Below are 24,602 nucleotides of genomic sequence, written 5' to 3'. Positions count from 1 at the left end.
ATGGCAGCCATTCTAACCGGTGTTAGATGGTATCTCATTGTGGTCTTAATTTGCATCTCTCTAATAGCTAGTGAAGCTGAACATTTTTCATGTGTTTCTTGGCCATTTGTATTTCCTCTTCAGAGAACTGTCTTTTCATATCTTTTGCCCATTTTATAATTGGGCTGTCTGTACTATTGTCATTGAGTTGTAGGATTTCTTTGTATATGCAAGATATCAGTCTTTTGTCAGATACATGGTTTCCAAAAATTTTTTCCCATTGAGTTGGCTGCCTCTTTACCTTTTTGAGAAATTCCTTTGAGGTGCAGAAACTTCTAAGCTTGAGGAGTTCCCATTTATCTATTTTCTCTTTTGTTGCTTGTGCTTTGGGTGTAAAGTCTAGGAAATGGCCGCCTAATACAAGGTCTTGAAGATGTTTTCCTACATTGTCTTCTAGGAGTTTTATGGTACTTTCTTTTATATTGAGATCTTTGGTCCATTTTGAGTTAAGTTTTGTGTAGGGGGTGAGGTAGGGGTCCTCTTTCATTCTTTTGGATATGGATATCCAACTCTCCCAGCCCCATTTGTTGAAAAGACCATTATGGCTCAGTTCAGTGACTTTGGGGGCCTTATCAGAGATCAGTCGGCCATAGATCTGAGGGTCTATCTCCGAATTCTCAATTCGATTCCATTGATCTATATGTCTATCTTTGTGCCAGTACCATGCTGTTTGGGCAACTGTGGCTTTATAATAAGCTTCAAAGTCAGGGAGTGTGAGTCCTCCCACTTCGTTTTTCTTTTTTAGAGTGTCTTTAGCAATTCGAGGCATCTTCCCTTTCCAAATAAATTTGGTAACTAGCTTTTCCAAGTCTGCAAAGTAGGTTGTTGGAATTTTGATTGGGATTGCATTGAATCTGTAGATGAGTTTGGGTAGAATTGACATCTTAATGACATTTAGCCTTCCTATCCATGAACATGGAATATTTTTCCATCTTTTAAGGTCCCCTTCTATTTCTTTTAGTAGAGTTATGTAGTTTTCTTTGTATAGGTCTTTTACATCTTTGGTTAAGTTTATTCCTAGGTACTTGATTTTTTTAGTTGCTATTGAAAATGGTATCTTTTTCTTGAGTGTCTCTTCAGTTTGTTCATTTCTAGCATATAGAAACATTACTGACTTATGTGCATTAATCTTGTATCCCGCTACTTTGCTAAATTTGTTTATTAGCTCTAGTAGGTGTATCGTTGATTTCTCAGGGTTTTCTAGATATAAGATCATATCATCTGCAAACAATGACAGTTTTACTTCTTCTTTTCCAATTTGGATGCCTTTTATTTCTTTGTCTTGCCGGATTGCCCTGGCTAGCACTTCCAGCACAATGTTGAATAACAGTGGTGACAGCGGGCATCCTTGTCTTGTTCCTGATCTTAGAGGGAAGGCTTTCAGTCTCTCACCATTGAGTACTATGCTGGCTGTGGGTTTTTCATATATGCTCTTTATCATGTTGAGGAAGTTTCCTTCAATTCCTACCTTTTGAAGTGTTTTTATCAAAAAGGGATGTTGGATTTTGTCAAATGCTTTTTCAGCATCTATTGAGATGATCAATTGATTTTTCCCTTTCGAGTTTTTAATGTGTTGTAATACATTGATTGTTTTTCTGATGTTGAACCATCCTTGCATGCCTGGAATGAACCCCACTTGGTCATGGTGTATGATTTTTTTAATGTGTCTTTGGGTTCGATTTGCAAGTATTTTGTTGAGGATTTTTGCATGTATATTCATTAGGGAGATTGGCCGGTAGTTTTCCTTTTTTGTAGCATCTTTGCCTGGTTTTGGTATTAGATTGATGTTAGCTTCATAAAATGAGTTAGGTAGTGTTCCATTTTCTTCAATGTTTTGAAAGAGTTTGAGTAAGATTGGTGTCAGTTCTTTCTGGAAAGTCTGGTAGAATTCCCCTGTGAAGCCATCTGGCCCTGGGCATTTATTTGTGGGAAGATTTTTGCTGACTGATTGGATCTCTTTGCTTGTGATGGGTTGGTTGAGGTCTTCTATTTCTTCTCTGGTCAGTCTAGGTTGTTCATATGTTTCCAGGAAATTGTCCATTTCTTCTACATTATCCAGTTTGTTGCCATACAGTTGTTCATAATATCCTCTTATAATTTTTTTTAATTTCTTCAGGATCTACAGTTATGTCACCTTTTTCATTCATTATTTTGTTTACATGGGTCTTCTCTCTTTCTGATTTTGTCAGTCTAGCTAGGGGCTTGTCAATCTTGTTGATCTTCTCAAGGAACCAACTTTTGGTGATATTTATCCTCTCTACTGTTTTTTTGTTCTCTATGTCATTTATTTCTGTTTTAATCCTTGTTATTTCTTTTCTTCTACTTGGTTTAGGATTGGTTTGCTGTTCATTTTCTAGCTTCTTCAGTTGATCCATTAGTTCTTTGATTTTGGCTCTTTTTTCCTTTTTAATATATGCGTTTAGTGCTATAAATTTCCCCCTTAGCACTGCTTTTGCTGCATCCCATAGGTTTTGGTATGTTGTGTTCTCATTTTCATTCGTCTCTATATATTTAGCAATTTCTCTTGCTATTTCTTCTTTAACCCACTGATTGTTTAGGAGTGTGTTGTTTAACCTCCAGGTATTTGTGAATTTTCTAAGTTTCTGATGGTTATTGACTTCTAATTGTATTCCATTATGGTCAGAGAATGTGCTTTGAATAATTTCAATCTTTTTAAATTTATTGAGGCTTGTTTTATGTCCCAGCATATGATCTATTCTGGAGAAAGTTCCATGAGCACTAGAAAAGTATGTGTATCCTGGTGATTTGGGATGTAATGTCCTGTAGATGTCTGTTAAATCTAATTCATTTATCAGATTGTTTAGGTTTTCAATTTCCTTATTGGTCTTCTGTCTGGTTGATCTGTCTATAGGAGAGAGTGATGTGTTGAAGTCTCCCACAATTATTGTGGAAACATCAATTGCTTCCTTTAGTTTTTCCAGTGTTTCTCTCATGTATTTTGTGGCACCTTGGTTGGGTGCATAGACATTTACGATTGTTATTTCTTCTTGCTGAATTGCCCCTTTTATTAGTACGTAGTGGCCTTCTTTGTCTCTCAAAACATCCCTGCATTTGAAGTCTATTTTATCTGAGATTAACATTGCTACACCTGCTTTCTTTTGGCTGTAGCTTGCATGAAATATTTTTTTCCATCCTTTCACTTTCAGTTTCTTTGTGTCCCTGTGTCTAAGATGAGTCTCTTGTATGCAACATATTGATGGTTCATTTTTTTTGATCCATTCTGCGAATCTATATCTTTTAATTGGGGAGTTTAATCCATTTACATTCAACGTTAAAACCGTGAAGGCATTTCTTGAATCGGCCATCTTATCCTTTGGTTTATGTTTGCCATATTTTTCCCTCTCTCTATTAATATCCTTTATTGTACCCATACTGAATCTCTTTAGTACTGAACCTTTCTCCAAGTCTCTCTGTCCTGTCTTTGTTTCTCTGTCTGTAGGGCTCCCTTTAGTATCTCCAGTAGGGCAGGTGTCTTGTTAGCAAATTCTCTCAGCATTTGTTTGTCTGTGAAAAATTTAAGCTCTCCCTCAAATTTGAAGGAGAGCTTTGCTGGATAAAGTATTCTTGGCTGGAAATTTTTCTCACTCAGAATTTTAAATATATCGTGCCACTGCCTTCTTGCCTCCATGGTGGCTGCTGAGTAGTCATTACTTAGTCTTATGCTGTTTCCTTTGTATGTGGTGAATTGCTTTTCTCTTGCTGCTTTCAGAACTTGCTCCTTCTCTTCTGTGTTTGACAGTGTGATCAGTATATGTCTCGGAGTGGGTTTATTTGGATTTATTCTATTTGGAGTTCGCTGAGCATTTATGATTTGTGTATTTATGTTGTTTAGAAGATTTGGGAAGTTTTCCCCAACAATTTCTTTGAATACTCTTCCTAGACCTTTACCCTTTTCTTCCCCTTCTGGGACACCAATGAGTCTTATATTTGGATGTTTCATATCATCTATCATATCCCTGAGGTCCATTTCGATTTTTTCAATTTTTTTCCCCCCATTCTTTCTTTTATGCTTTCATTTTCCATTCTGTCATCTTCCAGGTCACTGATTCGTTGTTCAGCTTCCTCTAGTCTTGTACTATGAGTGTCCAGAATCTTTTTAATTTGGTCAACAGTTTCCTTAATTTCCATAAGATCATCCATTTTTTTATTTAGTCTTGCAATGTCTTCTTTATGCTCTTCTAGAGTCTTCGTGATTTCCTTCATATCCCGTACTATGGTCTCATTGTTCATCTTTAGTTCTTTGAGTAGCTGCTCTAGGTGCAGTGTCTCTTCTGGTCTTTTGATTTGGGTGCTTGGGCTTGGGTTATCCATATCGTCTGGTTTTTTCATATGCTTTATAATTTTCTGTTGTTTTTGGCCTCGTGGCATTTGCTGAACTTGATAGGGTTCTTTTAGGGTTTGTAGACCTATTGAAGTCCTTATCTCTAATTTATCAGATCTACAGCTTCGTGGAGTACACTTTCTCTAACTAACCAGCAGGTGGCGTCCACGAGCCACCTGTTCTCCACAAGCCAGTTCTCCCCTGCTTAGCCTTTTTGGTGAGTGGGGGAGTGAGTCTTGTGGGGCCCAATTGGTGTACCAAGCTTGCGTGTGTAGTTGGTGTTGCCTGCCCTGTATGTGGGGAGTGTTTCTGGGCAGTCGGGGAGGGGGGGTGGCCCTAACAATCAAATGTCCCTGATGATCCTAGAGTTTTAAAGCTGCTGCAATAGTCTAATCCTTCAGTTCAGTCCTGCCACAGTTTGTCTCTGCCACTGACCCACAAGTCTTTGGTATTGGCGTATGGCTCCTGAGACTTGCAAGTGGGCCCCTCTTCCAGGCTGTGCACCCCGGGTCCTCTGTTGAGGGATGACTGTGCTATGTCACAGGTGAGTGCCGTCCCCCCAGGGCAGTTCTGGGCTGCTGGGCTGTGTAGGGAGGCTCCCAGTCTGCTCAAATGATGGCTGAATGGGGCTTTGTTAATTCACACTGCTCCACCTTCCCAGCTGTGGGACAATCAGCTGAGGTTGCAGGGAAGGCTAATGTCCACGCCCAGTTTTGTGGTGTGTGCCTGTTATTTGAAGCACTTCTGTCACACTGGGTTGTCTGCGGCAGCTCTGGGCTATGGGGCTGGCGATGGGCAGGAGTGTTTCCTGTCCACCAGGAAGGTGGCTGTGAGCGGACACCCCCCTTTTCTTGGGAAGTTGTGGTGTTTAGTGAATTTTCTCAGCCACTGGATTATTGCGTTTTGTCTCAGAGCTCTCCTAGTTCTGCTCTTGACTTGACGTGCCCAAATTGCAAGTCTTTGAAGCTTTCTGTATTGGGCTTCTTAGAGTAATTGTTTTAGAAAAAGAAAAAAGGATTAAAAAAAAAAAAAAAAAAAAAAAGGGCCCTCCTCAGAGATCTAATGGGTTATTGAAATGCTAATAGACAGAGCAACCAGGGCCATTAAGGAAAGGTCCACAGGGCAGAGAGATCAGCTTTTCTTCGGATTTGCATATGCGCCTCAAGGCCTGAGCTCCGCCCTTCCCCTTTCTGTGTTCACCAGAACTCCAAAAATCCTCTGCTTTTATTTTGGAGTTTTTCGTGTTATTTTTTTTTTCTATGCCTGTCTCCTCTCTGCTGGGCTGGCTGCTCTCAGATTCTCTGGTGTCTGGTCTCAGTCTATCTGTGGTTGGAGTATGGATCAGTAGAATGAGTTTCCGAGAAGGGCTGCCACTGCAGTTCTCCCTTCTCCTTCCCGGAGCTGACAGCCCCTCCTCCCACGGGACTGAGCCTGGCAGGGAGGGGCGCGGGTCCCCTGTCCACAAAAACTTACAGATTTCGCTGAACTCAGCAGTTCGACATTTTCATGAGTGTTGTATGAAGTATGCCCAAAGTCAGATTGCTCTGTGGTGTCCAGTCCACGCAGTTCCTGGCTTTTTACCTACTTTCCTGGAGGAGTAACTAAAACTTACAGCTCACCAGTCTGCCATCTTGCCCCGCCTCCCATAATGTACTTTTTAAAGCCTTTTTTTTTTTATTCATGGCAATGCATGATTGTAGCTTACAGAAATGAAATGCTGCAAGACCTAAAAAAAAATATAGCACTTCTTCTGACTCTTGATTTCATATTCCCCAGAGTCACCACTTTCAGTTTATTAGATTTTTTCCTGATAGGTATCTCATAAATTTAGGTGACATTTTTTTTTGTCTTCCTTGTTTGCTTTTAAAAAAATATATTAGACACTGACTACTAACTTCTAGTAGGAAAGATGCAGAATTCATTCTTTTCCTTTTGTATACTGCCTTCAACACAAACCCCTCTCTTCTCTCCTTCCTTGCAATGTAGCTATATCACAATTTTTGGTTAAATCAATAGTCTATTTACATTATTATGTTTCGTGAATATTGTTTATGGCTGAGTCTCATAGTATTCTCCAATATTATGTTTATATATATTTTTTATCAGCATTTTATTATGAAAAATTTTCAAATATGCAGAAAAGTTGAAAGAATTTTATAATGAACATCCATGTACTATAACCTATACTATAAAATAACATTTTACCCAGTTGCTTCATGTCATATCTATCTAGCTGTTTATCCATCCATAAATCCATTTTATTTTTTGGAAGCATTTCAAGAGGAGTTGTAGATCGGAATCATTTTTACCGCTAAGTACTTCAGCATGCATATCATCTACTAGAGTTCACAATTTGTTTATATTTTTTCTTTTGGTATAAAATTTATGTACTGTGAAATGCACAGATGTTAGCCCTACCTTTCTATGTGTTTTGACCGGAGGTTGGCAAATTCTTTCTCTAAAGGACCAGATAATTTATCTTTGCGGACCATATAGTCTCCGTCGCAACTATTCAGATCTGTTGTAGCGTGTAAGCAGCCGTAGACATTATTTAAATGAGTTGGCATGGCTGCGTATCAGTAAAATTTTATTTTGAAAAATAGGCAGTGGACCCTATTTGCCTTGCAGGAGGCAGTCTATAGTTTTCCAAACCCTGATTTCAACAGTTGCATACATCCCTGTAACCTTAAACAGAACATTACTATCGGTCTGGAAAGTTTTCTCATGCCATTTCCTAGTCAGCTTCTGCCTTAATGCCCTAGAGACAACCATTGCTCTGATTTTTTTCCACCATACCTTAGTTTTGCTTGAACTTGAGTTTCTTATACATGGAATCATGATATGTGCTTTTTGGTAAACCCTTGGCTCAGCATAATCTTGAGATTCAACCATGTTGTTGCATTTATCAGTGATTTGTTGTGTTTTTTTTGTTGTTGTTGCTGAGTAGTATTCCACTGTATGGATTACCTCACTTTGTCCATTTTCCTATTGCTGGTCACCTGGGCTGTTTCCAGTATTTATTATGATTATTTTGGCTATTGTGAGCATTCTTGTATAAGTCTTTTTATGGACATATGTTTATTTTCTTTTGTTTAAATACCTAGATGTGGAATTGCTATGTCATAGGATAGGTGAAAGAATGGTTTTATAAAAAACTTCTGATACTTTTCATTGTATGAGCAATCTAGTTATTCTATATTCTATCCTACATTTGGTATTGTCAGTCTTTTTTAATTTTAGCTATTCTGGTGGGTGTGTAAGCTTTCTCATTTTGGTTTTAATTTGCATTTTCCTGATGACTAATGATGTTGAGCACTTTTTCGTGTGTTTATTAGCTATTTGTGTAGTTTCCTTTGTGAGGTTTTGTGATTGTATTTTATTTTATATAGAACTTTGTTTTACCTGGAGTTTGTAATTTGATTGCCTTGGTTTTTTCGTTTGTTTAATTTTGTATGTGTCCACCCAAACTCTTGAACATAGTTCTGAAACTCTTCTAAATAAGTTTAAACACATCAGGTAGTTTTAACTGGTAAAGGTTTTATGTATGGGAAAAATTTACTTCTAGTTTTTTCTTTTTTCTTTCTTTGTCTTTTGAGATTTGAAATAGATTATTTGGTAATAATTTCAAGTTCTCTCACTTTCCTGTTTATGATTTGAAATATTTTTAAGAAGTCATTCCTCATACCAAGGTCAAAAAGATAATTCATCAGTATTAATGTTTAAAAGTTTTATTTTCCACATTTAAATATGTGAGATTACACAAAGGATTAGATTGCCAAATCAGTCTTATAGGAATCAGAGCTCTTACCCGTTTCAAGATTTAGTAATTCAGAGAATTCTAATAATCTTGAGGCATTAGTGAAACATCAAGTCCAGAATTACCAGTGTTGTTCTTCAGGTCCTTTCTTGCCTCATTAGAATGTATTCTGGTGCAGATTTACCTATGAGGTTTCTGAGTGTGTTGCATGCACATCAGTTACACAAAAGAGCTGTGTAAATATCTCCATTTTATACTCTTAACATTTACATAGTTTTTGTGACATTTTCCAGGCAGTGCCATAAATCTGTAGAATCTGGTTTGTTTACTGTAATGCTAAATATACCAGTTACATCCTACTAAAAGTATTCCATAGATGAGAATTCTCCCACTAGCAAATATCATTGGTATGTTTGCCTGGAGGTCTGTCATTACTGTGTTTACAAGGTGATTTGACTGGGTCACCTTTCTTTAACCTTTCTTTTTTTCTTGGTCCATTCAGTTGCTAACCCTTTCCTTCCTAGTGTTTAATCCATATGAATGGTAGGATACATGGATTCAGTTTCTTTTCTTTTTTCTCCACATGTGAATAGCCATATTGTTTTCATATACATCTTCCTTTTGTCAGTGTGTTTATCTTTGTAAGTCTAAGTTAATGCCTTTTAAATACAGTATTTTAAATAAGTTGTATTGCATTTAAAATTTGTTTATAAAGTTATCAAAATAATCTGATATTACTTATTTAAAATATTTTTGAATTCAATAGACTGAACCTCCACTGAATACTCCAGAAAACAGAGAATATACCGCTGAAATAATGTTTGAGTCCTTCAATGTTCCAGGCTTGTACATTGCTGTGCAGGTAAGCAAGTTCGTATTTATTTTGAGCTCAGTCTTGAAATTTCAACCTGAATTTTCTCCTAAAAATACATATTTTCCTTTTTTTCTGCAAGGGCTTAAACATAACTATAAAGCATATCACAACTCTCTCTTTGAATTAATACTTTAGACATCGTATTATAGAAAATCAGAATATTTCGTCAGCAAAAGGGAATTTTTTTTCCAGCAGTTTTATTGAGATATATTCACATATCATACAGTCTATCCAAAGTGTACAATCAGTGGTTCACAGTATCATCACATGGTTGTGCATTCCTCACCACAATCAATTTTAGAACATTTTCACTACTCAGAAAACAAACAAAATCCCCCCATTATTGACCCTTAGCATTGGTGTGGTACATTTGTTACTGTTGATGAAAGACTATTAAAACATTACTGTTAACTATAGTACATACTTTGCAATAGGTACATTTTCCCCTATATACTGCTCTACTATTAACTTCTTGTAATAGTAACATACATTTGTTCTAGTTCATGAAAGAACATTTTTATATTTGTACTAATAACACAGTCATTGACCATAAAGGATTCACTGTTACACCATCCCGTTTTATCCTCTAGCTTTCCTTCTAGTGACATATTGTACTCTAAACCTCCTAAAAGGGAAGTTTTAAAGGAAGTAATTTCATGGTCTTTAGATATTTCAAGGCCTTTCATAGGTACAGAGAATGGAACTAATTTATTGAATGTTTATTCCATGCCAAGAACTTTACATATATATTCATTTTTCTTGTAACATTCATTGTGTTCTTTTTTCATAAATTATTTTTTGATTGATATACCTACAGGTATATTCAACCACTCTCTTCTTTGTGTCCCTCTGTATCCTGCATGTACCTTTAATCATAAATCCTTGTAATGTTTTATTGCACTTAATTTTTATACAGATCTATATGGAACAGCTTCCTTTGCCACTGTTCAGGGTCAGAGCTTCTTTTATTTTTATTAACCCCTTGGCAAATGCAGTACCTTCATATCCCAAGTGTAATAAGTATATGAATTAATGATTCCTATTAGTTAGTTATAGGTATTCTTATCTCTTTTTTTATAGAGGGAAAAAAACTAAAGTTTGAAGGCAGCTTACTCGAGGTTTTAATGGGAGCTATGGAGAGAGTTGAGGTCTGTCTTACTTTGCCTTTTCTTGGGATCAGATTAAGTTGATGTAATTTCAGGATACACAAGACCAATACATGTTAATTACTGGGAGGAATATTTTGACTTAGGATAGCAAAGAACTCTTTTAATGTTTATGCAGTCCATAAATTCAAGGGGCTGCCTTTTTTAAGTTCTCTGTTCCTGAAAATATTTAAAGAATTGTATGCACCTGTCAGTAACCTTTTAGAAGGGCATTCATACTTGAGTTGGTGGCCTTTTTTTTAGCTCTTAGAATCTAAATAAAGTGAAGTGTTGGGGGGAATTCATCTTTTTTTGGTGAGTTCTTTGCTTCTCCTCTGCGTTCTAAATGTAACAAACCAAACATTTAATAATATTACCAAATAGAGCTTGCTTTAAAACAAAAGCACTAAAGATTTTGTTTCATTCTTGTGGAATCATAATTTGGTATCTCATTGATTCATTAGTGATCCCTAAGTGGTCTTAACTTCATCGTTTAGTCTTTGTTTCTGTCTGTATTGACGCTCACTAGTCAATAACAGATCTTTAACATGGTGTGCTAATAACATACCTGTTCTAGTTTGGGATCTTAATTATTTACAAAAGACTTTTAAAAAATGATTGGAAGACAGTCTTGATTGTAACAGGGGGTTTTGGACTTTTCTAAAAAGGAAAGATAATTTCCCACAAGGAAGTCTAAACATTTAAGTTTGTACTGAATTCTTGAATTTTTCGTTGTAAGGTCTTTAAAAAATATTGTATCATTCTTGTCAGCCTATAGTAATTATGGTGTGATCCTGTGTTAAAATAAGATGGTGGCCTAGATATCTTTCTAGGTCTCTTTCAGCTATCATATTGCAAGTAGGTAAAATAAAGCTGATTTAACTGTACTTTTAATTATTAGTGATATGTTGTGTTTGAGACTTGGGTGATAAGAGATCTAGTGTTTAAAAAATGAATTAGCTGTGTTAATTTCTTAATTTTAATTTTTAAAAGAATTATGTTGATCTATGCTAAGATTTTTCATAGAAAAATATCATTTGATTGCCTGTGTCTCCTAATTAACTCATAATATCATTTTCATGTGTTCAGTGGCTTTTCATAGGTTAAAGAACTTGTTATATATTCCTAAATGCATGTTATATTTAGAAAATTTGAAGCTAATTTTATCTATAAGAGTGATAATTATTTAGAGCCGTCTATGTATTGAGTAACTTGAGTGGTTTTGTACTTCTCTGCCTTATTTTCACCTTCTTTGTGGTTTGTGACACAGGCCACTCCATGCTAATACAGTTTTAAGTCTTGGCAATATTAGTACTTGTTTTAGTTTCCTAGGCTGCTCAAAGCAGATACCATGAAATGGGTTGGCTCAAACAATGAGAATTCATAGCTTACAGTTGGAGGCTGGGAAAATGTCCAAATCAGGGCATCATCAAGGTGATACTTTTGTCAAAGACTGACTAACAATGATCCTTGGCTCCTCTGCCACATGCAAGGCACATGGCAGCATCTGCTGGTCTCTTCCTCTCTTCTAGGTTTTTTTTTTTTTTTTCTTCTTTCAGCTTCTAGCTTCTCTAGCTTTTCTCTATATCTCTCTCTATTAATTCTGTTTATAAAGGACTCCAGTAATAGGATTAAGACCCATTCTGAATGAGGTAGGTCACACCTTAACTAAAGTAGCCTCATCAAAAGGTCCTATTTACAAAGGACTGACACCCACAGGAATGGATTAACTTTAAGAACATGTTTATCTGGGATATACTGAGCTCCAAACCACCATAGTACTATACTATTTCATGTTAAGCCTTATATTTTTTTGGCTTTAGGAGAAAAGTGTATTTTGTGTATTCTTCTCACAATTGCATTTAAATTTGAAAAAAGTACTTGATAAAATTGAATAAAGTTTTTATTATTATTTTTTGCCTATCTTATTTCTTTTTGTTCAAGGCTGTTCTTGCCTTAGCTGCATCCTGGACCTCCAGACAAGTAGGAGAACGGACATTGACTGGTACTGTAATAGACAGTGGAGATGGTGTCACTCATGTCATTCCTGTGGTAAGGATGGTTTAAAATTATTGAATAGACCATCAAATAACGTATCTGGCAAAGTTAAATTGGACAAATTAATACTACTATTAAAAAACATTAAATACTATACCTTAAAATTTTCTGTAATTTGGTCATTTGTTCAAATTATTACTGACATTTTATAAACAGATGTCACAGTGCTTCTTTTGCTATATATAGGTTTACACTGCAGTTAGGAAAATTATGAATTGCAATATGTGGAATTGAAATGTATATGGCTTTCTTATGTAAAACATGGAATTCTCTTTCCATGGTGATGGGGGTTGTGTGTTACCCAGTTGATGGCTCCCCTTATCCGTAATTAACAGATTTTATAATGGTGCAAAGATCAGTTACCTAAAGGAATAAAGGAATAAAGCAGTTAGTTGTAAGCACATGAACTTTAATGGCTTGGGGATTTGTTATAGTGAATAAAAATCTTAGGCTTTGCAGTATTAAGAAAAATGCATCCTGTTGGATTATTTGTCAGAGATAGAATTTTTTCCAAGACACTTTTGTTTCCATTTCTTTATGACAAATGAGATATTTCATTCTGTCTTATGAATTCAAATGACTACTAGAATTCGTATTCATTAGTACTACATGGGTATCTAGAGAAGTTTACTTTTTTTAAAATAATTTTTTTATTATCATTTAAGGAATGCAATTATTTTGACTTCTTATTTCTTTATTATTTCATTCTCTTTTTTTAATGCACCAGACAACCTCTTTTGAAGATTATATTCTCATAGTGACTACTTTTGGATTAGAATCCTGGTCCCCTTCCATTGCAACCCCTCTCCCCTCTTTGGTGTTAAAATAGTATTAGTAATAACTGCTACTTGAAAAACAGTAGCTTTATTGAGATATAATTCACATACAATTCAACTTTTTAAAGTGTACAGTTCCGTGGTTTTTAGTATATTCACAAACAATTTTAGAATATTTTCATTACTCTGTATAGAAATCATGTATCCATTAGAGTCAGTCTCCATACCCCCACCCCAATCCCCTTAGCCCCTGGCAGCCATAAATCTACTTTATTCCTTTACTAGATTTGCCTATTCTGGACATTTCATATAAATGGAATTGTGGAATATGTGGTCTTTTGTGACTGGCTTCTTTCATTTAGCATAATGTTTTAAAAGTGCATCCATCCATGTTGTAGTATGTTTCAGTACTTCCTTTCTTTTTATTGCCAAATAATATTCCATTGTACGATTATATCAAATGTTATTTATCCATTGGGTGAGTATTTTAACATCTTAGAAATTAGGATGTGTTCAGCATTTGATGGTATATAGTTTAATTGGCAGCATATTTTTTCTTAGTAATAGATAAAATAATTGTTCATCTTAAAATTGGATTTAATGAAATACAGTATATTATCTTTTGAGGGCTTCAGTTTACTCATTTATATAAAGCAAGTAGCTTGATTGGGATTTGAACTTGGTTCTGCCTGAGCCCAGTCTTTTTCTTAACATCTACACAACTCAGCAGTAATAGCAGCTTCTTAATATTACTATTAGAATAGGTAATTTGCAAATAGCTATGGTCAACATGAAAAAGAGAGAATGAATTTGCCAAGGTTGTTGAGAATGGGTGTTCCTGTTCTTTGTTCCATTTTCCATCTTTTCCTGCCTTCTCTGAATCAATGGATAATTTTTCATGATTTTATTTTCTTTAGTGGCTATTAGCTGTGCTATACCTCTTTGTACTTGTTTATTTGTTTTTGGCGGTGGTTGCTCTAGAGTTTGTAGTAAAAATCTTTAACTTGTTATCACCTAACTTCAAGTAATATTCTAGCACTTTATGAATAGAAGCCATGTAATAGTGTACTTCCATATTCTCCCAGTCTTTGTACTAGCTTTGTCATTCATTTTACTTCTGCATGTTATAAACGCCTTAAGATCTTATTACTTATGTTTGTTGTAAGTAGTCAGTTATCTCTAAGAGATTGTAGAAAGATATAAAATTCCTTCATATTTACTGAAATACTGTTTCCAGTGTTCTTTATTCCTTTGTGAAGGTCCAAATTTCCAACTGATATTTTCCTTCTGCCTTGAATGACTTCCTGTAGAATTTCTTATAGAGCTGGTCTTTTGGCTATGAATTCTTTACACTTCTGTATATCTGAAAAATTCTTTATTTCTCCTTTATTTTTGAAAGATAATTTTACTTGGTATAGAATTCTATCTTGGCAGGTTTTTAACTTTTCAGTATTTTAAGGATGTTGCTCTACTGTCTTTTGGCTTACATTGTTTCTGACAAGTCTGCTGTCATTCTTTTATTTGTTCCTTTGAATGTAATGTTTCTTATTTGTCAGCTGCCTTTGAGATTTTCTCTTTAACCCTGGTTCATCGGTTTTCAGCAGTTTGATTATGTATCTACATGTGGTTTCTTCATAGTCTCTTCTCCTCTAGGTTTATTGAGCTTCTTGGGTGTGTGGATTTATGGTTTTCATCAGACCTGTAAAGTTTTCTCCTTTATTTCTTCAAATATTCTTTCTCTCCTTTTCTTTGGAGACTACAATTACATATGTATTAGGCTGTTAAAAGTCTCATAGTTATTTTTTTTCCTTCTGTGTATCATTTTGGATCATTTCTGTTGCTTTGTCTTCAAGTTCACTAATGTTTTTTCTTTTATAATTGTCTGATCTGCTATAACCCAATTCAGTGTTTTTTTCCTTCAGATCCAGTACCATTTTCCTCTCTAAAATTCTGTTTGTATATTTTTACATCTTTGTTTCTTTCTTCCTCGTGCTTGTGTTTCAGTTGACCTTCTTGATCATAGGGACTATATGTTTATAATAGCTGTTTTAGTGTCCTTGTCTACTAATTTTATCATTTCTGTTCTTTCTCTGTCTTTCTCTGTGAAATGACTTTTCTTCTGGTCAACGTGCTTCCTTGCATGCTTAATATTTTTGTTTGGATGCTATCGATTCTTATTGTCGTGTTCTGGATTTTTGGAGTCCTTTAAATATTTTAGAGCTTTTTTTCTGGGACACATTAAGTTACCAGGAATCTGTTTGGTTTTCCTTTTAAGTATTATTAAACTGGTACAGAAAAGCCCATAGTCTAGGTCTAATTTGTCCCCACTACCAAGGCAATACCCTTCTGAGTACTCTTCTTCATACCCTGTGTTTGAGAAGATCTTTCAATTCTGGCTGTTGGGAATATGAGCTGTTTTTTTCAGCCATGTGCGAGCTTAGGGGATTGTTCTGCCTACATCTTTCCAGAGGTGCTTTCTCTGGCTTGTGTGGGTTTATGAATGTGCCAATTACTAGTCAGTTAAGACAAAACTCTCTTCCCATCTCCTGAGCTCTCTATCTCTGCAGCTCCTTCTCCCCATGTATTTTGACCTGCAAACTATAGATACCTTGGCCTCCATGAACTCTAAATTCTGTATCCTTAACTTAAATGAAACCACCAGGCTCTGCTTGGGTACCCACTGTCCCAGAATTGGGGCCTGAAAACTCTCCATATGCAGTGAGATGGGATCTTTGTATTTGTTTCCCTTCTCTCAGGGGTCACTGCCCTACTCTGCCTTTTGCCCAATGTCTGAAAACCTTTATTTCATATAATTTGTCTAGTTTTCTCATTAAGGCAAGAGAGTAAATCTGGTTCTGAATATTTTGTCATGGCCAAATGAGGAAGTAAGTTTCTGATATTCATTGTTAGTTAAATTTACTTTTGCTTCATTATTTGTTGTTGTGTTGACCTGTGTCATTATGATAGTGCATAGAGTACCTCAGGTTTGTGAAATTGGTACCTACTTCAGTTGGAAATATAATTGCCACTTGTGAGTCAGTGTCCAAATTTCCTACAATGCAATCTAAACTTTTTACTGAAATTATAGAAGATTTAATTCTATAAAAAGTCTACTATATAAAACATTTACTACTTATATTTTCAAATTCATTATTTCTTTGCTGTCATTTTAATCATGATTATAATCTTGTTAGTGGGAGAATAAGTAAGTTGCTGGCCATTCATGTTCATAATTTCTGTACAGAATTATAAATTCTATGACAAGTAAAGTGTGAGGAATCCTGTTGAGGAATAAAGACTGAAATTCTGGGATAAAGCAAGATATAAGAATACAAATACATGAATCTGAGAAATTGGTCTTTAACGGTTAATTGTTTAGGTTATATATTAATTTTCAAAACACAGAAATTAAATTGACTTTTTTATTTTTTTTTGGTCTAGGCTGAAGGGTATGTGATTGGCAGCTGTATTAAGCACATTCCAATTGCAGGACGAGATATAACGTATTTTATTCAGCAACTGCTGAGAGACCGAGAAGTAGGAATCCCGCCAGAGCAATCCTTGGAAACAGCTAAGGCAGTAAAGGTAAAAAGTAGCGATGGAAATGTAAAAATTCAGTCACATTTATAATACTAACATGAACATGAGGATTGGTGCTTAAAAATAATCTTTTATTAGTCAGTTACAAATCATTGTTTTTCATTATATATGTTTCTGAATTTCTTGCAAGTAAATTATTGGGGGTTCTCAACCCTTTGCCTATTCTCTCCTCATTTCACATTTGAGAGCACTAACATACAAGACAATTTATACTGAAGGACTTAAAAAGACACATTTCTGTGATTATTTGCTTTCATAAAAATAAATGTTTCACAACATTGTCTTCACATCTCCATTTCTTTACTTGTTTATTTTAATCCTAAGAGTTTTGTTTTATGAAAGTTATTTTAATATAATTGATTCATTTGACTATAGAATAGAGGCAGTGTTTGGCTCAAGTGATATGGCAATAGAAGAAAGATGTAAATGCCATGTACTATATTTTAATAATTTGTCTGCTTTATAAATCTCTATTATATAAATGCTTCATTCACCCTGTCAAAACACTTAGCATTGCTTTTCATATTTATCATTTGCCATTACACCTTACAAATTTCAGTGGGTTTCTCAGATATGTTTTGAATATATAAAAACAAAACTGCCCTGGTAGAGAATAACTTCATTTATGTCTCCCTTCACATGTTTGTAGCATTTTCCATCACTCTTCAGAGATTAGAAGAGAAATTGAGTTGACTACTACTTAGGTAGTAAAGAAATGATCTTACGTGGCTGTCAAAACTCATCTCATGTTAATTAATGTCAAGATTATTGGTTTAACATCCTTATTAAATCTGTGAAGTTAAATACACACACATACACACACACACACACCAGGAATTTAAATCTATTCCACGGAAGACTGATGATGATCAATCTGGGTTAATATCTTTTAAGGATCACCATTTACTTGTGATTCTCACTCCCAATGGTTTGGAGAAAGATAATCTAATATAATGTAAGGAAACTATGCTTTGTTTCCCAATATTGTTTCCCTTTATGTGTCTTGATAATGGGCATAGTATTTGCATCTGTCTTGCATAGAGTCTTTGATGAATAACATGATGTAAAATGTATGTTTTTCTTCAAAAATAAGATAAGAGGATGGCAGTCAGGAGGCCATAAATTGCAAATAGAATGCTATAACCATGACACATTTTCGAATTGCATTTTTGATGTCAGATTTTAGTTAGAATATATAACCAAACATGCAACAATTCAACCTTCATAGAGTTAAATAGAATATATTTTTAGCCTTTTTTCTTTCTTCATTTACTTAGGCCCTAATCAGATTTGTTCTGCATAGGGATTAAGGATCTATATTAATTTGTGTGCTTGTAGCAACTGCTATTTATTATTCAGTTCTGTTTATTCTTCAGTTTTATGCTTTCCCCTCTCTAGAAACAAACTTTATTATTAGTGAGACAGTATAAAATGTTGGATGACATTAATGAATGTTTTTGTGAAAAAGCATTAATAAAGTAGAAATGGGTTGTTTAGTCTTACAAATCTTTCTCTGTTCCTAGGTGAAGCCAGAAATTATGTTTGGGAGATGAGCTGTTTATTTGTACTATAAATCCTAGCATAAAATTGTCTTCCAGCTTAAGATTTTCTAAATTTATTTTCTGAAGATTTTTTTTTCCATTTGATTCTGGTTTACTGAAAATTTGCTATCCTTTTGACTTTTCCTAAAACAGGTGGAAAAAACTACTTTTGTTTCTTTTTTCATTTTCCTAGGAGCGTTATAGTTATGTCTGCCCAGATTTAGTAAAAGAATTTAACAAGTATGACACAGATGGGTCAAAGTGGATTAAGCAGTATACTGGAATCAATGCTATCTCAAAGAAAGAATTTTCCATTGATGTTGGTTACGAGAGATTCTTGGGACCTGAAATCTTTTTTCACCCAGAGGTAAGTTTTCCTGGTTGGAATTGTTTTGAAAAATTCAGCAGAGAAAATGAACTAGAAATTATTCAGAGAAAATTACTCTCAGGAACTTCCTTTAGCATACTAAAATAGTTATTTTTCAAGAAATAATTGCCCTTGTTAAAGCTGGGTAAACTGTTACTATTTTTCATAAATAAAGAAAAACAAAACTTTGACTCTTTAGTATTTATGACCTGCTTAGGGTTGTGGGAAGAAGGGATCCTTTCAAATATGTGACCTTTTAAAATAATGTATTTTGTGAAAGGGCCTAAAAAACCTTTTCTGCCCCCAATTGTGTAATATGACCACTATAAAAAGAATCTTCAACTGACTGTCATAACAAATGTTAAACTAGTAGAAATTATTTAAATAGTCTTCTGTCTCCATGAAATCTCAGCAACATAAAGGCTGTATTAAATTGAAGAAATAATGCTCACCTAATAATGAAAAATTATTCTACATAGTATGAGAAATTTGACTATTAATAAAATTACTAACATTAAATGCCTTGTCTTACTCAGTATTAGGAACAGTTATTTTTTAAAATTGTTCATTCAGCAGATATTAATTGGATATCATTTTCATGGTATCAGTTTAAGCATTGGGCGTTCAAACATGAAAATTACTTCCTCTTGCTCTTATGCTGTTCAGATTAGCAAGATGCATATCTAAACAGAATAGTTGCTTTAATGAAGGTGTGTATTTGGTGAGGGCATAGGGACAAAGAGCATCTGAATCTCCTTGAGGGAACCAGGGAAACTTCTTAGAGGAGGTGACAGTTGAGTTAGCCTTTAAGGATGAATGAGTATATGCCAGTCAGGTAAGTTAGGGAAGTATATTTCTGGAAGAGGAGATAAGCTGGGCATAGGTCTGGGACATGAGAGAGCTAGATAATAAAAGTATAAAAGGGAGGGAGTGTTAGGAAATGGATCCAGGTAAGTGATCATGGGCCAGATAATGAGGGACTATGTAATGCAAGGGAGTTTGCCAGATTCTGAGGTCGTGCAGAAATCTTCAGTATGGAAGTGGCACAGTCAGATTGATGTACAGTATTAGAAAAATCACTTGTGGTGTCTTTGGATTGGATAGATTTTGGAATAGAGGGATGAGACGAGTTGGAAAAAGGTGAGAGTTTATTGCAGTTTTCCATATTAGTAACATCTGGGGTAGGTCAATGAGATGAGAAAGGAGATGAGAAAAAAAGAAAAGAATCAACAGGACTTAGTAATTGCTTAGATCTGTGAGGAGTAAGAATGTGAAGAATCAGGTTCATAATTTGAACAACTAGATGTTATGTCATCCACTGAAATTACAAATACTGAAGGGGAGGAATAGATGAAGTACAAATGGGATGATTTAATATGCATCCTTTAAAAAGATTCAAAAATAAACACTTTAGGTTCTAAGGGTTTCGAACTGGGGTGGATATTCTGGAGTGAGGATAGATGTGGAAGTTATCACCATATACTTGGCAAAGGAAGGGATTGGCCAGATTGAGGATGTAGAGTGGGAAGAAGACAAAGAATGGGGCTCTAGTGAACTCCAGCATTTAATAGACTGACAAAAATAAGAGGAGCCTGTGAAAAATACTGAAGAGCACACAGAGGTAGTAACCAAACCAAGGGACTGGGTCATGAAATTGAGAGAGGTGAATGTTTCAAGGAAGGGAAGTTAAATAGTGCTAGTTGCTGCAGAGAAGTAATATTAGAGGAAACTGAGAAGTATTTAGGGGTCGGCATCTATGTCATTGGTGACCCTTAAGGAAGAAATTTCAGTGGAATGGCTTGGTCAACACATTATGTTTAGAAATAGTGTGGGCATTCTGGGCAGTGGCTACGAAAGAAAGAAATGATGGCTACTGGGAACTGGTAAGTTGATTTGTAATAACAGGGTTCAGGAATGGTGCTTATTTTTAAGCAGTATCTGGTAACAGGAGATAAGGAATTAAATATTGGTACAGAAAAATACAGAAGCAAGGAGGAGAGGAGCAGGCAGGTGATTGAGGAAGTTCATCATCATAGTTCATAGTTTAATTTTTTTTCATAGTTTAATTTTTTTCTGTGAAGGCAGAGTCAAACTGATGTGTTGGGAGAAGGGATTGGCATAAGATTGAGGGATTTGAGAGCATAGTGAATTTTTTAGTTACTTCTGAGGCGAATTGAGGATGAATAGAAAATCCATATTAATAGCACTGAGGCACCACTGAGATTAGGTATACCAATTTTTTTAAATTAACTTTATCAGATAAAAAAAATTTCCAAAGCAAAGCAATGGGAAAAACAAAACAGTTTGTTTTTTTTAAAGTCCTGTTTTACCTCTACTTGTGTAGTTTCTTATACTGTTATTTTTTTTAATCTTCATTTTATTGAGATATATTCACATACCACGCAGTCATACAAAACAAATCATACATTCGATTGTTCACTGTACCATTACATAGTTGTACATTCATCACCTAAATCAATCCCTGACACCTTCATTAGCACACACACAAAAATAACAAGAATAATAATTAAAGTGAAAAAGAGCAATTAAAGTAAAAAAGAACACTGGGTACCTTTGTTTGTTTGTTTGTTTGTTTGTTTCCTTCCCCTATTTTTCTACTCGTCCATCCATAAACTAGACAAAGGGGAGTGTGGTCCTTATGGCTTTCCCAATCCCTTTGTCACCCCTCATAAGCTACAATTTTATACAATTGTCTTTGAGATTCATGGGTTCTGGGTTGTAGTTTGATAGTTTCAGGTGTCTACCACCTGCTACCGCAATTCTTCAGAACCTAAAAAGGGTTGTCTAAATTGTGCGTAAGAGTGCCCACCAGAGTGACCTCTCGGCTCCTTTTGGAATCTCTCTGCCACTGAAGCTTATTTCATTTCCTTTCACATCCCCCTTTTGCTCAAGAAGATGTTCTCCATCCCACGATGCCGGGTCTACATTCCTCCCTGGGAGTCATATTCCACGTTGCCAGGGAGATTCACTCCCCTGGGTGTCTCATCCCACGTAGTGGGGAGGGCAGTGATTTCACCTTTCAAGTTGGCTTAGGTAGAGAGAGAGGGCCACATCTGAGCAACAAAGAGGCATTTGGGAGGAGGCTCTTAGGCACAATTATAGGGAGGCCTAGCCTCTCCTTTGCAGCAACAGTCTTCCCAAGGGTAAATCCTGTGGTAGAGGGCTCAGCCCATCAAACCACCAGTCCCCTATGTCTGTGGTCATGTTAGCAACCATCGAGGTGGGGTAGGCCAATACCCCGGCATTCTCCACAGGCTCCTCGAGGGGGCTCTACATATTTTTTTCCTTGTTTTTTTTTTTTTTAACTTTTTTTTTTTTTCAATCAACTCTATGAAAAATTAAAAAATAAAAATAAAATAATTAAGGAAAAAAATACAATAAAAGAACATTTCAAAGAGACCATAACAAGGGAGTAAGAAAAAGACAACTAACCTAAGATAACTACTTTTCTTCCAACATGTTCCTACTCTACCCCAAGAAAGTTACCTAATACAGCAACATTTCTGTGAACTTGTTCCTACTATACCCATCAGAAATTGACAGACCATAGTCATTCCTGGACAATCCCAGAACGTTAAATTTACCCATGATAGCTTATCTGTTCTTCTTGGATTATTGTTCCCCTTCCTTAATTGCTCTCTATTGCTAGTTCCCCTACATTCTACATTATAAACCATTTGTTTTACATTTTTCAAAGTTCACATTAGTGGTAGCATATAATATTTCTCTTTTTGTGCCTGGCTTATTTCGCTCAGCATTATGTCTTCAAGGTTCATCCATGTTGTCATATGTTTCACGAGATCGTTCCTTCTTACTGCCGTGTAGTATTCCATCGTGTGTATGTACCACATTTTATTTATCCACTCATCTGTTGAAGGACATTTGGGTTGTTTCCATCTCTTGGCAATTATGAATAATGCTGCTATGAACATTGGCGTGCAGATATCTGTTCGTGTCACTGCTTTCTGATCTTCCGGGTATATACCGAGAAGTGCAATCGCTGGATCGAATGGTAGCTCTATATCTAGTTTTCTAAGGAACTGCCAGACTGACTTCCAGAGTGGCTGAACCATTATACAGTCCCACCAGCAATGAGTAAGAGTTCCAATTTCTCCACATCCCCTCCAGCATTTGTAGTTTCCTGTTTGTTTAATGGCAGCCATTCTAATCATGTGAGATGGTATCTCATTGTGGTCTTAATTTGCATCTTTCTAATAGCTAGTGAAGCTGAACATTTTTTCATGTGTTTTTTGGCCATTTGTATTTCCTCTTCAGAGAACTGTCTTTTCATATCTTTTGCCCATTTTATAATTGGTCTGTCTGTACTATTGTCATTGAGTTGTAGGATTTCTTTATATATGCAAGATATCTTTTGTCAGATACATGGTTTCCAAAAATTTTTTCCCATTGAGTTGGCTGCCTCTTTACCTTTTTGAGAAATTCCTTTGAGGTGCAGAAACTTCTAAGCTTGAGGAGTTCCCATTTATCTATTTTTTCTTTTGTTGCTTGTGCTTTGGGTGTAAAGTCTAGGAAGTGTCCGCCTAATACAAGGTCTTGAAGATGTTTTCCTACATTATCTTCTAGGAGTTTTATGGTACTTTCTTTTCTATTGAGCTCTTTGGTCCATTTTTTTTTTTTTTTTTTTTTTTTATTAGTGTTTTTTTTGTTTTGTTTTTTGTTTTGTTTTTTTTTTTTTTCAGTTTTTTTTTTAATCATTTTATTGAGATATATTCACATACCACGCAGTCATACAAAACAAATCGTACTTTCGATTGTTCACAGTACCATTACATAGTTGTACATTCATCACCTAAATCAATCCCTGACACCTTCATTAGCACACACACAAAAATAACAAGAATAATAATTAGAGTGAAAAGGAGCAATTGAAGTAAAAAAGAACACTGGGTACCTTTGTCTGTTTGTTTCCTTCCCCTATTTTTCTACTCATCCATCCATAAACTAGACAAAGTGGAGTGTGGTCCTTATGGCTTTCCCAATCCCATTGTCACCCCTCATAAGCTACATTTTTATACATCTGTCTTCGAGATTCATGGGTTCTGGGTTGTAGTTTGATAGTTTCAGGTATCCACCACCAGCTACCCCAATTCTTTAGAACCTAAAAAGGGTTGTCTAAAGTGTGCGTAAGAGTGCCCACCAGAGTGACCTCTCAGCTCGTTTTGGAATCTCTCTGCCACTGAAGCTTATTTCATTTCCTTTCACATCCCCCTTTTGGTCAAGAAGATGTTCTCCGTCCCACGATGCCGGGTCTACATTCCTCCCCGGGAGTCATATTCCACGTTGCCAAGGAGATTCACTCCCCTGGGTGTCTGATCCCACATAGGGGGGAGGGCAGTGATTTCACCTTTCAAGTTGGCTTAGCCAGAGAGAGAGGGCCACATCTGAGCAACAAAGAGGCATTCAGGAGGAGACTCTTAGGCACAAATACAGGGAGGCCTAGCCTCTCCTTTGCAGCAACCGTCTTCCCAAGGGTAAAACTTATGGTAGAGGGCTCAACCCATCAAACCACCAGTCCCCTATGTCTGTGGTCATGTTAGCAACCATGGAGGTGGGTAGGCGAATACCCCTGCATTCTCCACAGGCTCCTCAAGGGGGCACTACATCTTTTTTTTTTTTTTCCTTGTTTGTCTTTTTTCTTTTTTTTTTTTTTTAAACTTTCCCTTCTTTTTTAAATCAACTGTATGAAAAAAAAAGTTAAAAACAAAACAAACATACAATAAAAGAACATTTCAAAGAGACCATAACAAGGGAGTAAGAAAAAGACAACTAACCTAAGATAACTGCTTAACTCCCACCATGTTCCTACTTTACCCCAAGAAAGTTACATAATATAGCAACATTTCAGTGAACTTGTTCCTACTACATCCATCAGAAATTAACAGACCATAGTCATTTCTGGGCATCCCCAGAACGTTAAATAGCTTATCTGTTCTTCTTGGATTATTGTTCCCCCCTTCCTTAATTGCTCTCTATTGCTAGTTCCCCTACATTCTACATTATAAACCATTTGTTTTACATTTTTCAAAGTTCACATTAGTGGTAGCATATAATATTTCTCTTT

The 24,602-nt window shown here is 35.7% G+C and overlaps 1 protein-coding gene across 1 annotated transcript in view; it reads left to right on the top strand.

Annotated features, from left to right (window-relative positions):
• ACTR3 (actin related protein 3) overlaps positions 1 to 24,602 on the top strand; it is a 107,499-nt gene that overhangs the window by 56,674 nt on the left and 26,223 nt on the right. Inside the window, exons 5-8 of the mRNA XM_037848921.1 lie at positions 8,905 to 9,000; positions 12,102 to 12,209; positions 16,433 to 16,576; positions 18,326 to 18,499. Of these exons, the coding sequence (XP_037704849.1) occupies positions 8,905 to 9,000; positions 12,102 to 12,209; positions 16,433 to 16,576; positions 18,326 to 18,499 (522 nt within the window). The remainder of the gene's footprint in view (positions 1 to 8,904; positions 9,001 to 12,101; positions 12,210 to 16,432; positions 16,577 to 18,325; positions 18,500 to 24,602) is intronic.

This window comes from Choloepus didactylus, chromosome 9, assembly GCF_015220235.1.
Source record: "Choloepus didactylus isolate mChoDid1 chromosome 9, mChoDid1.pri, whole genome shotgun sequence".
NCBI classification, from domain to species: domain Eukaryota; kingdom Metazoa; phylum Chordata; class Mammalia; order Pilosa; family Megalonychidae; genus Choloepus; species Choloepus didactylus.
This window is presented reverse-complemented; position numbering and strand designations above follow the sequence as displayed.